The 13,280-nt window shown below is 42.1% G+C and overlaps 1 protein-coding gene across 1 annotated transcript in view; it reads right to left on the bottom strand.

Moving 5' to 3' along the window:
• Nucleotides 1-12,653, bottom strand: part of TIAM2 (T-cell lymphoma invasion and metastasis 2) — an 89,870-nt gene extending 77,217 nt beyond the window's left edge. The window contains exons 1-3 of the mRNA XM_010072466.1: nt 12,546-12,653; nt 10,278-11,477; nt 3,972-4,407 (exon numbers count right to left, since the gene is read on the bottom strand). Of these exons, the coding sequence (XP_010070768.1) occupies nt 3,972-4,407; nt 10,278-11,471 (1,630 nt within the window). The 5' untranslated portion in view covers nt 11,472-11,477; nt 12,546-12,653. The remainder of the gene's footprint in view (nt 1-3,971; nt 4,408-10,277; nt 11,478-12,545) is intronic.
• Nucleotides 12,654-13,280: the final 627 nt, after the last annotated feature.

Genomic DNA, 13,280 nt, shown 5'->3' with positions numbered 1-13,280 from the left:
CATCCCTGGGAATTAGCAGTTTAATAACAGAGGGTTTCGTGCTTTTCTTTAAATTTGGAATATAAATTAATACTATACTATGGCTGAATGTTTAACCTGGAAGAACTAAGACCAGATACTATAAACACATTTTGAAAACTGAGGATAACCCAAGCAGCTAGAAAAATCTGAGGCTGACGGGGGATTCTCCAGCAAGATAAGCCTTCTCCAAAAGATATGCTTAAATTCATTCAGGAATTAATCTAGAGAAGACCTATGACTGCATTATACAGCAAGTCAGACCAAACAATCACAGTGGTCCCTTAGGGCCTAGTAATCCATGAATATATTACTGCTGTAAGCCCTATACATATCAGTAAAGGACTTTAAATTCAGCTAACACAAGAATTGAGTTTGCCAGGGCTACAGCTTTGTCATCTCTCTAGCCTGCTTTTTGTTATTTTTTTTCCTTCAAATCAAAGAGGCACCACAACATAGGGCAGCAACAAAACTGAAATTTTTGGTTGACTTGTTGATTATCAGGCTGTTGGTGTTTCTCTGTAGGACACACTGTGTGTACATATGCACATGCAAATACGCCTAGGAAGTGCATATCACGGGGACATAGCAAAACCTACAAAACAGATACGTTTCCTCTATGGATGCTTTTAAAATAGTTAGGTAAAAACAGAGTTAAACCTTTATTTTAATAAATCTCTAAAATTTATACTTAATGCTGAATTAAAAATCCCAGACACATCATCCAAAGTAATGTAAATTTGAGGGGAGCGTCCTCAAAGGTCAGAAATCAGAACCTAGATCAAGGGGTTTTGGATTCTTCTGTCTGATAAAGGGAAAAACTGAGCCTACTAGAGTTCACGGGACACATTTTCTGTGAAAAGTTATGAGATGGAATACACTGGTCCTCATACAGCCCAAATCTAAAAGTGCATGGAAACTGAGATCCATCAGATGGATTTCATCACATTCTCCAGTGCCAATGAATGTACAACAGTAACAAGAAAAAGGGAAATATATATCAGAGGTTACTGACCAAACCTTCTGATGACTGAAAAGTTTTCAAAGGAATTAATCCAGTCAATAGAAATGCCCCTCTACTACTTAAGTGCACCTTTTCTCATTACTGTCCAGAGTGTCTGGCAGAATATTTAGGGTAAGAGCAAATCCTACACAGTTCGTCCTATCCTTTCCCCTTAGCAGCCCTCACTTGATCTTTATGACACAGAAACACTTGCAGATCTCTGCAGCTGGAAAAGAAAGATATGGTTTGTTACACACTCTGCATGTCAGGCACAGCACTTCTGTCAACATTTCAACATAACAGGGCAAACTAAACCAACAAAACCAAGTCCCCTCTTGTATTCAGCAGCAGCACCAGGACTGTACAATCACTTCCCTTTCTGCACTGTAGGAAAGTGCAAATTAAGTTCTATTTTAAACTCCTATTATTTCCCCTATGTGTTATCAAAAAGGTAACCAAAATATGTAATTTTTTATCCTGACAATTTATATGTACAGAAATTAAAAAATTCTGAAGGGTGTGTGTGTGTGTTCAGGTGTATGCACCCCAGGTATACCTTCAGGTCAAGCCAAGTGATCCTGGAAGCAGGTAGTTTCAAAAACTCTGACAGACCCACTGGGACTAATTATTGTACAAGTATTTTAATCAAAACTTGAACTGAAGGAGGAGGCCAATGGTAAAGCAATTTCCATCATTAAAATGAACTAATTAGACAGGACAGATAGAAAAGAGAGTTCCTCTTGTTAAAGGGCTACTGTTCAAGCTCAGGTCTTGGGGGTGCTGAAAGCAGAGCAGAGGCCTCAGGACATGTATACTTTGAAGTCTGGCAGGTAACCAGATGGTTATAAGCCTTCTGCATATTTATAATTAAACACATCTCAACAGAGTGCAAAGAAACATGCTGTTCTCTATTTGCATATGTGGCTATTTTAAGTCATATTTTTAAATATCTTGGTTATTTAAACTTCAAGAACAAATTAAATACAGATTTATTCAAAACTCTGTATAAGAAAAACCAAAGCAAGTGCCTTGATCTTGATATAGCATATTATGAAAACAGAACTACGCCTTGATACCCAGACAGGCAAGTTTATTTTGGCATCAGAAGTCTCCACAGGACAATAAAGGTACAAGATCAAGGAAATGAGGAATGTATATTTAAAACAGCTAACAAAGCGGAAGAGATTCCGTACCATGAATGCAGCCATATAATCCATTCAAAGTAAAAGGTGTCATATCTAATACGTCTTATAATGTTAGAAGTTGATAAAGCTTTTTGCAAATAATTTTATTATTCCTTTTTTATAGCTGGGGAAATTCAGGTAGCAAGAAGGGACATGACTTGTTCAAGGTCACCAATAAGTCAATTTTATAGCAAAGAATCAAATGCAAAGCACCTAAATTCCTTCCCAGAGCTTCATTGTCCCAGAAATGTATGAACTGCTCGTACATAATCTACTTCAGTTCAGCGTTTTGACAGGATTGTTTAGAAACTACTTGAATTTTAGAAGAGGCAGATCAAACTCATATTCATACTCCACAATCCAACACATACAATAAGAGGGCAGCATTCAGATACTGGTTTTCCCTTTGTATACACTGCGTGTAAGCATGAATCATGCTAGCTGATGATAAGTGATTTAAACTGTTAAGACTGCCTACATTTCGATCCCTTGATAACAGGTCTCTGAATTATTAGGCAGAATTGCTACGTTCTTGCAAGTTTGCTTCTTTTAAATCAGCACTATCAAGGACAATATTCCCAGCACTTGCTGTTTGCTGTTCATTTTTCTTCAGGTCCACACCCATGTAGAATTTTGAAAAGGTCAACCTGTGGGAAAGTTGTTATTTTCTCTCCTCAAGTTCCAGATATGCTAGGAAATTATTAAGTTTGATCATTTCCTTACTCATTAACTTAGCATTATATTTACTGAAAGGCAAATCCTTTGGATGCAGTTATAAAAAAAAAAAAAGCCTATGAACTCACCCATTAAATTCCTCTTCCTCCTCACAACAGAAATTATTTTCCATCTCACACTTCCTGACACCCATACACTTCTAGCGGCACACCTACCTGCTCAATTACTCTGAGCCATCGAGGTGCACCGCCAGCGCAGCGCTGAGCAGGACAATCACACTACAGCCTACAAGCTGCAGCCCCTTTTAAGTGGATTGCCTTCCCGTGGGGCTGCTTCACAGCAGGAGCAGCCGGGGGAAATGGGAAGGTGGGCATGCTGAAAACCAGAAGGGGTTGGTGTTGCAAAAGACAGGGCAAGGTGGAGGACCATCCAGGGAAACAAGGGAGACTGGTGAGCCCTGGGAACGGCCCATGGCACTAAGCCTTGGGCACCACAGGGCTTCCACTGCTGCTGCTGCTTCAGCTTCCTCTGCCCTGAATTGCACATTTCTCTGTGTAAATGGTCTAGCACGGGGAGTTCACCTCCGCGTTATGTTGCCAGTTGAAGCACTGGAAATGAACTGACATACCCCAACTTTAACTAAACCTCATAGCAGAGCCCAAGGAACAGTGTGCCTGTGACAGAGAATCAGGCACCAGGGGCTTCTCCTGATCCTCAAATTTTTACTCCACCCAAGACAGAAGTGTAACTTCTGTATTTTTCTCAGTTTTGGTTCAATCTGGTCTTTGACCTCCAAACATCCAAAAGCATCTTCTAAACCACCAATTCTGAGCGAGTACAGAAACTGGGAGGTCAGACAAAACAATTTCCTCTATGGTATGAAATGCAAGACTGCACGTACAATACCAAACACACGAGCACCACCTCAATTAAGTGGCCTACTTGGGCACATGCTGCACTTCAAGCATGTGGGTTAGACTGTGTAAAGTAAGGCATAACCTGCTAGCAGAAATGGATATGCATGAAAAGTTGCTGAGACACAATGGAAACAACTGCTGTGGCCAAGCTCAAGGAGCAACGCGGTGGTTTACCTTTGAGTGTGACCCAGTACTGCTTCCACTTTCGCCGTGTGACCAGCTCCAGCTTCTTCTCCTTCTGCAGAGTCACCAGAGGTTTGAAGAACAGCCACCCTGCCTTGCGTACCACTCCTTGTTCTTTCTCATACAACAAATCCAGCTGCTCCAAGGAGCTGAGGGACTCGCCACTAGAGTCTTCCGTTTCTGACGAGGTCTCAGTGTTCTCTAGGTTCGTCCTGCTCATCTCCAGCTCCCGCATAAAGTTTTCGTAAATGTTCTGCCTCAGGGCGTCACTGCTGACCGCGTTGGTGGACTCGCTTCTCTGGGACAGGACGTGGCTGGAGCCAGGTGACCAGAGCAATGCAGAGAGCTGCGATGGTGCCAGCGTGTCCGTGGTGAAGTTGTCCATCCTGCTGTCAAAGAATTCACTCCCATCTTTACACTTTGGCTCCTGCACAAAAAAGGAAAATTGCCATCATTCAGTCACTAGAGCTACAACGAGAAGATGCATCTCATTTGGCATTCAAATTTGTTTCATGTTTAGCCATGGCTAGTTCCTTCATCAAGGGCCACCTCCTTCCACCATTACATCACAGGCTTTGCCTCGGCAGCCACTGACACCATCGGTGCTCCTACTCAGGGTCTTCTTGGGAGAACCCCATTAAATGCTAACCACTAAGCCTGCAAGCTTTGGTAACTCAGAAACCTGCAAGGAATCTCCAAATTCACTAGTAACTACTGCAGCTTCTACTGGCTGAAGCCTGATGGACTCCAGGAGACAAACACACCCTCCAGCTGAAACCCAGGCACTGCCACTTACGTGCCTGTTTGAGTACAAGGGGGAACAGTGTCACAACAAGTTTCTTTATTATTACAGGGTTTTCAATACTTTGGTGACACTCCATTTGTGCAAGGCAGCTACATTCAGCTTCAGCATAGCTAGGCTGATTTTACCTCCACTTTCTATCATATAAACTGTGCTTAACCAACACAAAAAAGGTCAAAAGTTGAAAATATTTTAAGCTTGTTAGTATTGACCAATTGACAAAAATCTAATCTAACAGGAGATGTGATTTAAAAAAAGAAAGATGCACTTGTTGACTGGCATGAATCCAGTCTCCAGACTGCAGAGGTGTGTATTTCCTGACTTGGCAGAAACCCCTTGGGAACTTTACTATCTCACCAGGCACCGACGGGCCTTTCTCCTAATTGCATTGTGCAACTTCACCCCTTGTACGGAGAGGGCTGGTCAATTTTATTTCAAATACTCGGGCCTGATGGTATTTCATGGACGACTTCAACTTTGACTTGTGATACAGGTGCTAACATAGGCCTATTTCTCGCTACTGCTTGGTGAGGTGGGACCTTGTTGTCAGATTGGACCTTTCCTTTCTTAAGCCTTTCCCAGTAATGTGCTGACTGCTCCCAACTCTCCCAGGCTCCAGTGACAGGGATTTTCATAGTACACGAGACAGAGCACCCTGGACTAACTTCAGTGTTGAAACCATGTCATACATCATAACAAGCCATTTATTGTCTTCCCAACTTTAGCATTACTGATGGTATTTAAAAGTTTCTGAGAGTTAAGAGCATAAAACAAAACAAAAAAACCTTGCTGTCTTTTTCAGTAAAGGAAATTTGAGAGTGTTGCTTGAAATGTACGAGGGAAGAAAAAAGAAGAGATTACTATAAACAATCCAAGAAGTGAAGCTATTACCCTCAGTAATAATAAAGCTATTATACTTTCCTTTCAAGTTTAGACTGCCTCTGAAGCATTTATTTGCTCACAGACTTCTGTACATGAATAAAGTAAATAAATTCTGGTCTCTTGTGAGCTGCTCTCACCAGCAGCTTTGAAAGTAACTACTTTTTTGTTCCTTTGCTTCCTATTTGATGCTCTTCAAAACGGCAGCGGAAAAGCTGTGCTGTGTTTTGATAGCATCGCGACCTCCAGCACTCAGCCAAGAGCAACAGCGGGATCAGACGCCCTCCCAAGCGTTGCCGGACAAGCCGCTTCTCAAGCAGCAGGACACTGCCGGTCATGGCCTCATGAAAGCCAAGTTCAACTGAAATCCATGTTCTCTTATGGTATGTTGAAGTTCAAGTCTGACTTGTCAGTTGGCTGCACCTGGCAATGAGGATCTAATTCTCCAGGTAATGGAGCACCTTCCTCAAATTATATTGCAGAGTTTTCATTAATGTTCTCTGAGAGTAACTCCCTAAACATCAGCAATTTTGCTTTTTAAATGGTAAAGGGAGGGGAAATTGGGGGGGTGGGAAATAATCACTCATGTAATGTATTTGTGTGCACAAAGCAACTGTACAATGTGTATCGTACAACTGCACCAGCCATCTGCAGTTCGGTGGGAAACTGGAAGCTTTCTCCACTCTCTTTTTAACTACTGTCACGGTATGTGTGTGCCAAAATCCTGTATTTTAATTGTTTGACTATTCTGCAGGAACTGCCAGTGTCCTCTAGAAAACAGTTTATTAAGAATATGTGTTCCTTTCAGTCCCAAAGCACTAATAAGAAAAACAAGAGATGCATATATAAGGTGTCTGCTGTGAAGGGCCACTACTGGAACAACAAGCATTAATGAAAAGGGTGGGATAGAACCTGTCCATGAATAGCTGCTAACCACATCCTATGTTTTCTCTACAGACACAGAAAGGGTAGAAATTAGGAAGTACTGGAGTAGAGTAAATGGACGCAGGATCCAAAATTATTATATACACTTCACCATGACAACATGACCTGTATTTTATTTTTTTTTTAAGAACGGAATTGGCAGTCACTCAGTCTCTGTTGGTCTTCAGGGAGGCTGTCACTGGAGCAGTATCTGGTCACTGCTGAAAAGGTCTGACCCAAATTGCCTAAGGTGGTGGTTTCTCTGCTAGGGGAGTTTCTTCTTATTTCCTCTCTCCTGCATCTACTGATCATAGAAAACTGCCGCTGTTTCTGCTCAGCTGCATTCAAGCAGATCTCTCAATGTCTGAGATATACCCTGGAATAGTCACAGATAATGCAAAAGATAAAGCAGCTAACTAAGAGACCAATTAGACAAAGTGACTCATGTAATAATTAGCTGTAAAGGACTGCACAGGAAATAACGCAGCCTGCTAAATTCATTAGGACCCAAGCTGAAAGTGGAATCTAATACCAGTTCTTAAGCCAAATAAAGACATTGTTTCAATGTACTTTTCTTTTAAATTCTCATTATACCACACTTCAGGGCTCTGGCTTATGAAGTAAAAAAAAATTCTGAAATCATTCCTATAAAGAGGCTATTTACTTCACTGAAGAACCTATATGCAGCAGGTGACTGAATTTTCATTTTACACAGCATTTGCTCATTCTCTCTATATTACACAGTTGCATACTGAGTTTACTCCACCACCTTTAGCAGTCACTGACTATGCAACAAGTCTGCCTAAATTCTGCTCACACGTCTCACATGCACCACATACACCTTGCCACTCACACACAGTGTATTGTGTTACAGCATCTCCCCAACGGCATTTCAGCAAGGATTAAACTAAATGAGGACATGCCATGCAGTAGAGCACCAGTGATGCATCCAAGGAATGCATTAGGACACCCTCGTGCAACAAAAGCTGGGTCACAGCACCAAATGACTGCAAGATCTGACATGAGACCATTACTAGAAAGGCAAACTCAGTTCCAGGATATATCAGATCAAGTATCAGATCAAGTCAGACATCAGGAAACTGTCAAGCCACTGGACAGGGCACAGCCAAGGGCTCCTCTGGAATATCCCATATCCAAATCTGTTTATGGATGATTTAAAACAGGTGCAGAGGAAGGTTGCCAGAATGAAAAGGAAACAGACTTCCTACCTTAAGACAGGAGACCAAAGACAGTCTGCATAACCCTGCAAATGCAGGCCCAGAAAATATATCATTTCTTCATTTAAATAAATCATAACAGACTAAGTAGTAGGGAAGGATAACTAATGCAATGGACAATACTGGCAGCAGAACAAACTGGCCAGGAATACATTTACTCTGCAAATTAGCAAGCATCAGAGTAAGAGGGTCTGAAAACAGCCTTCAAGAAGAGGAAAAGCCCACCCGATTTTAAGCTGCACCTTGTTCACGAGGGAGATTAAACTCCACCGCCTTTCTAGTGGCAAGGGACTGGCCTCAATATCCCATGACTGTGCCTCCTGGTCCTGCAACCCCTGTGAAGCAGAAGGCTTGGCCCTTGTTTCCACTGGGACAGCCGAAGGGACCTCTCCACCCAGCCAGCACTGGTGCTTAGGCCTCCTTACAGGGAAATATTCCAGCTTTCACCTACATTCAGCCCAAGCGACTCACAATCAGCTATTAGTAATGCAGTGAAGAAGGGACATATTGTTCAGAGCAAAGCACGGAGGCTACAATTGCCATGATGAACAGTCCTACAAACAGGAACTAACCATCTGACAAATCATAGCTGCATACGGTACTTCTGAGTTTTTAAGCCAAAGGACCCAGTGAGAGTATAATTGTTACCAAACTACAACAGAGCAACCCCTAGAAGAGATGGCAGGTTACTCCGAGTGTGAAAGCAGAAAGAAGCTTACCAAGCCAGTCAAGGAATGCAAAAAACATAAAGCATTCACTACCCTCTTACCCTTCCTGTCACTGAATACTTGCCTGATAAAAATTAATGACTATTTCCTATGCCTTTTTCTAAGAAATCACCATTTTTGGAGCTAGGGCCGATTTTCTTCTACCAGAATCAGATTCATGCTTGATGCAATCTCACCAGCCAAATTTCCTTGCTGCATCTGAAGTCAGTTCACTGCGCAGTGAATTCAGAACAGTTATGAATCGTGCACCACAAATACCATTCTGAAAATGTCATAACTATGTAATACATGGCAAAGGTCTGAGATGCAGAGATCATACGTAAAGCCTGGCTGTAAAATCCAGAACAGCTATGGATGTTGAAACCGGTGAAGAATCTTGGCACGAGGTGCTGAGGCTCTGCACTGATTCCGGTTTTTCTGCCTTCTCTTTCACAGGCAAGTAAGAAGGTGAAAAGACAGCATCTGATAAAATCATTAAAAAGGAGCACCAAAGCACAAAAGAAGCTATCCAAATAAATGACTTTTCTTTTAATTTTCCCAGTTCTGTAGCCCTTACCTAGAATTTACGCTGCAAACCCTATGCTGACCTAATTTCTGAGCCTAAGAGTCCATCAGAGTTTTAGATTTAGATATCTGTCTGAATTTCCAACACAGGAGACCACGTTCACTCTACATGCCACAGAAAGTGCGTTATGGGGTTCCCTTCACTCTCTACTCCCTTCTGAAGTGGTCAGCACCCCAGTGCTGCTGAAAGGGAGCAGATCCTTAATTTAGATAAGTGCAGTGACTGTTCTTGTATGAAACACTAGGGGAGAGTTAAAAAAAAAAAATCCAAACCAAAACCAGTCTCTGCCCTCCATCTCAGCTCATGAACTCACGCACAGAAGTCCAGGCACAGTCTGGCATTTAAAGAGCTGATTCTGGGGCCTACAGCTAGAGATGAGAATTTCATTCCTGACCACAGGCATCCTAAATTCCTATTAATGGGATTAGCCTTAAATTCTTGTAAAGAAACATCCTTTCCCTCCGTCTTGCCCTCCTCCCATCTTCATCTTCACACCACCATCTCCCGGCGAGCCAGATGGCAATTCAGGCTTTTCCATCTGGCGAACTAAGCTGACATGCAGGAAGGAGGAGGGTGCTCCATGTAATGCCTTCAGAGGAGGTGGGGGCAGAACCAGCAGCTCTCGTCAAAACTCCACAATTGCTTGCCTTGCTAGAGATGGACCAACAGGGTCAGAGACCAAAGTGAGTGATGAAGCCAATAATACAAATAGGGAGTACCTGCAAAGTTATTTGTAACATCCTTCTTCTACTGCTCTTTCCACACTCTTAAGATAATGTATACTGATTCACAGCATATATATGATATCTAAGTTATATTTTCATAGTTGAAATACAGAGCAGGCTTAAAAACTCCAAGTCATTTTGTAAGCAATGCAATTATTTCAAAAGCTAATTCACTGAGAGATTAGGCTGCAGAGACTGGAGTTAGCTAAGAAGATGACAAAACAGGAAAGGAAAAGTTGCACACACAAACATATTTTTTTTGCTGTTGACATCTCAGACCGCTCAAGAGATGCAATACTTCTCAGAATTCCACAAATTACCAAATGAGATTAGCAAGTAATTATCCTGTGAGAAAGACAAACACGATGCAATCACTACATTTATAAGAGGAATCTATAAAGCAACTTTCAGGCACTCAGGCTGGGGTTGTACATACCTGCAGCTTCCTCTTCTTCCTCGAGAGACTTCCCGTCCAGTCACTGATGCGTCGCATTCGGCTTTTTAATGTATCCTTCTTGGATGCATCCTCGCTGAGGGGCTTGGACTTTCTGCATGGGAGTGTGTAGGAGGAGTAATGTGCAGGACTTCCCTGTTCTACCCTGGAGGGAACATCAATGTCTGAAGCAAATGAGACACGGTTGCTTAGGCTACCATGACTGTCAATATACTCATCAGACAGCCTGATCCCAGGAGGAGGGGTGCTTTCCAAGTTTGTATCCTTACAGAGATCTCGGAGTGAGGAAAGAGATGAACTTTGGTTGAAGGACTTCTTGTCACTTGCTGGGAAACTGGCATGAATGCTTGTATCTGGGGTGCTCCTGGTCAAATATGGACCATCCAACTCATTGATATCCTGAGCATTACCCCAGAGAGAGTCATACCATGAAGACTCAGAGCTGAGGGAGCTTCCTTTACTAGATCGAAGCCTTGAATCAGTAGGTGACAGACGATGGCTTGAAGAACAGTCTGCACTGGAGTTCCTCCTGACATCGAGCAGGTTATTCGGCTTAGATTCCAAAGTCGGAGAATACCTCAGCAACTGGACCGGTCCACCGGACTCCTCAGTCAGTACCTTGCTGTTGCTGCTGTTGTGGAATTCGACCCTCAAGCAACCATCCAGCTTCCCCAGTGTTTTAATGAGAACTTTTGGACTCCTCCTGTCCTCTGATGGGGAGGCTGATGCAAGACTCTCATTCTTTCCATAGCAATTTAAAATGTGTCCATTGCATTCTTGGGAGGCAGCGAGATTACTTCCAGCTTGAAGGCCAATATAGTGGAAACCGTTCTCGGGCAAAAACACTGCATTATTTCCTTGGCAGTAGTCCCCTGAGGCGTTTGTCCTGTGTTTGGCATGGGCATTGCTTTTGGAGACCTTCACCACAGTGTCACCAAGTCTAGATGAATAAGGCTGACTACTCTTGAAGTGTGAAAGGCAGCTTCTAGCAAGGGACCTGGACTTGTAGTTTGAGCCACTACTGGTATGTCCCCATCCATGCATGGAACAAGACTTTTCATCTTTAGCATGAATGCTGCGAATTTTCAGAGAGCAAGGCTTCTGCTTGGCACCAGCTGTAGCAGCAGTATGATTTTTTGATGCCTGAAGACTGTACTGGCTTTCTGAATTCCCCATTTTCCACTAATTTAAGAAAAGTTTCATTAGAAACAATGGATAGAAGACAGAGTGAAAAGTAACAGACCATTTTTACCATCCACACAGGAAAGTGCCTTTTTAAAAAATGAAATGAAACAATTGTTTCCAAAAAAACCATTAAAGGGCCATTTACAACATTAAATTCATAACTGAACTTGTTTAAGGGGCAGGCTAGGAAAGCCTATTCTCTGTATGGTTCATTATCCCCATGTTGTAAAGCTGGAACCTAACTCCATTGAAATCATGTCAACACCTTCCTCCACCCACACCCTTGGCAACATCCTCTTCTTATAACTTACAAAATCTCCGGCTCCCAAGAACAATGGCATAATGAAAGGGAGACAGCGAGATAATCATAACTTAGATGTAAAGTGAACTGTACTTTCACAGAAATGCCTTCTGCCAGGAGACAAGCCCACTGCAGTTTCAGCTTGACTGGTTTCTGTGCAACCAAGTGTCGCCTCAATAAACTTCAGCAAACCCCAACTTTGTGTTTAAACGGAGTAAATTCAGGAGAAATGGGGAAAAAAAAAACAAAAACAAAAACAAAAAAACCCAAAAACTTGGTTAGTGAATAGCCTCATCTTCCTTAACAGCCCCAAAACTGCATTATGTTCATTCAGCATGGCGCAGTTTGATAGTTCACTTAGTAAAATGTTCCTCAGCTTTTTACTGAATTCACAATGAATAGCACACACTGGAACGGTCAAATTGCCCCAGTGAGATGACTGAAGATTTTGGACCTGCATAAAGTGTACCCCAAAGTAAAAAACATCTATCTGTTCTTTGTGTTACTTGGAGTGAATCTCCACTGTTTGTAATTTACAGAAACAACATCAAAGTGCCTTTTTCATCAGCACTACACTTCTTTGCATGTCAGATTTCAGACTATCACTCTTAGGAGAATTCACTACAACCTCATTAAAATTTTGACAAAATAAGCCATTGTGAAAGCAGAATCTTAACTTCTAGAGTTTATACATATTTTAACATCCCTACTTCTAGCCCTTAGCACTTTTAGATGAAAAGCACACTATAAAACAAAGAGCATACCTGTAGGTTCCCTTTTAAACACAGGCACGGTTAGTAGTTAGCATGCTCTGCATTGTCTTCGTGGCCAGCTGCTACACTTGCCAAAACCAGCATGGAGTTGCACGCAGCCTTCCTAGAAAACACCAAAAAGACAAAAAAGGGCTCTCAGTCAAATAGAACTTACAATTTACTCCAGCTGTATGCAAAATGAATACCAAAACCAATCAGACAGAAGTTACAAATGGAGAAGAGAGGTCTAGTTAAAGGGATTCTTGGACTTTAGACATACGTAAATTTTTTATAAACATACTTTAACAACTGACACTGAATTAAGTCACTCTTTGGTCAAGTGTTTTATTTTCTAATTCTGTCCTTCTCCCCTCTCATTGACAAGTTAGGGGAAACTTTTAGCCCCCTCCAGTTTGCTTTTTGGAAGACCAATTACAGATGGCAGGATTGTGCAGTGATCCATTACAATTTGGACCAAATCAATCAGAGCAATGTCTCGCAGCATCTGTTTATCCTTCCCCACGCCTGGATTCCAACTACAACCCTTGCATTGCAAGCCCACCACACAATTCCCTCCTCCGTCCAGCTAGTAACTTCTCTCTTTAGGTTTGTTCTGATTTTAAGTTAATCTGCGTGAAAACAAGAAAAAGGCAGCAACAAGCACTGCACACACCCAAAGGTAACAAGACCTAACTCCTTCTGGACCATCTGAATGTATCAGCTCTTCATTTGGCACACAAAGGCTGG

The sequence above is a fragment of the Pterocles gutturalis genome, unplaced genomic scaffold, assembly GCF_000699245.1.
Source record: "Pterocles gutturalis isolate BGI_N339 unplaced genomic scaffold, ASM69924v1 scaffold10227, whole genome shotgun sequence".
Taxonomy (NCBI): Eukaryota; Metazoa; Chordata; class Aves; order Pterocliformes; family Pteroclidae; genus Pterocles; species Pterocles gutturalis.
Note: the sequence above shows the minus strand (reverse complement) of the source record. Positions and strands in the feature narration are given on the sequence as shown.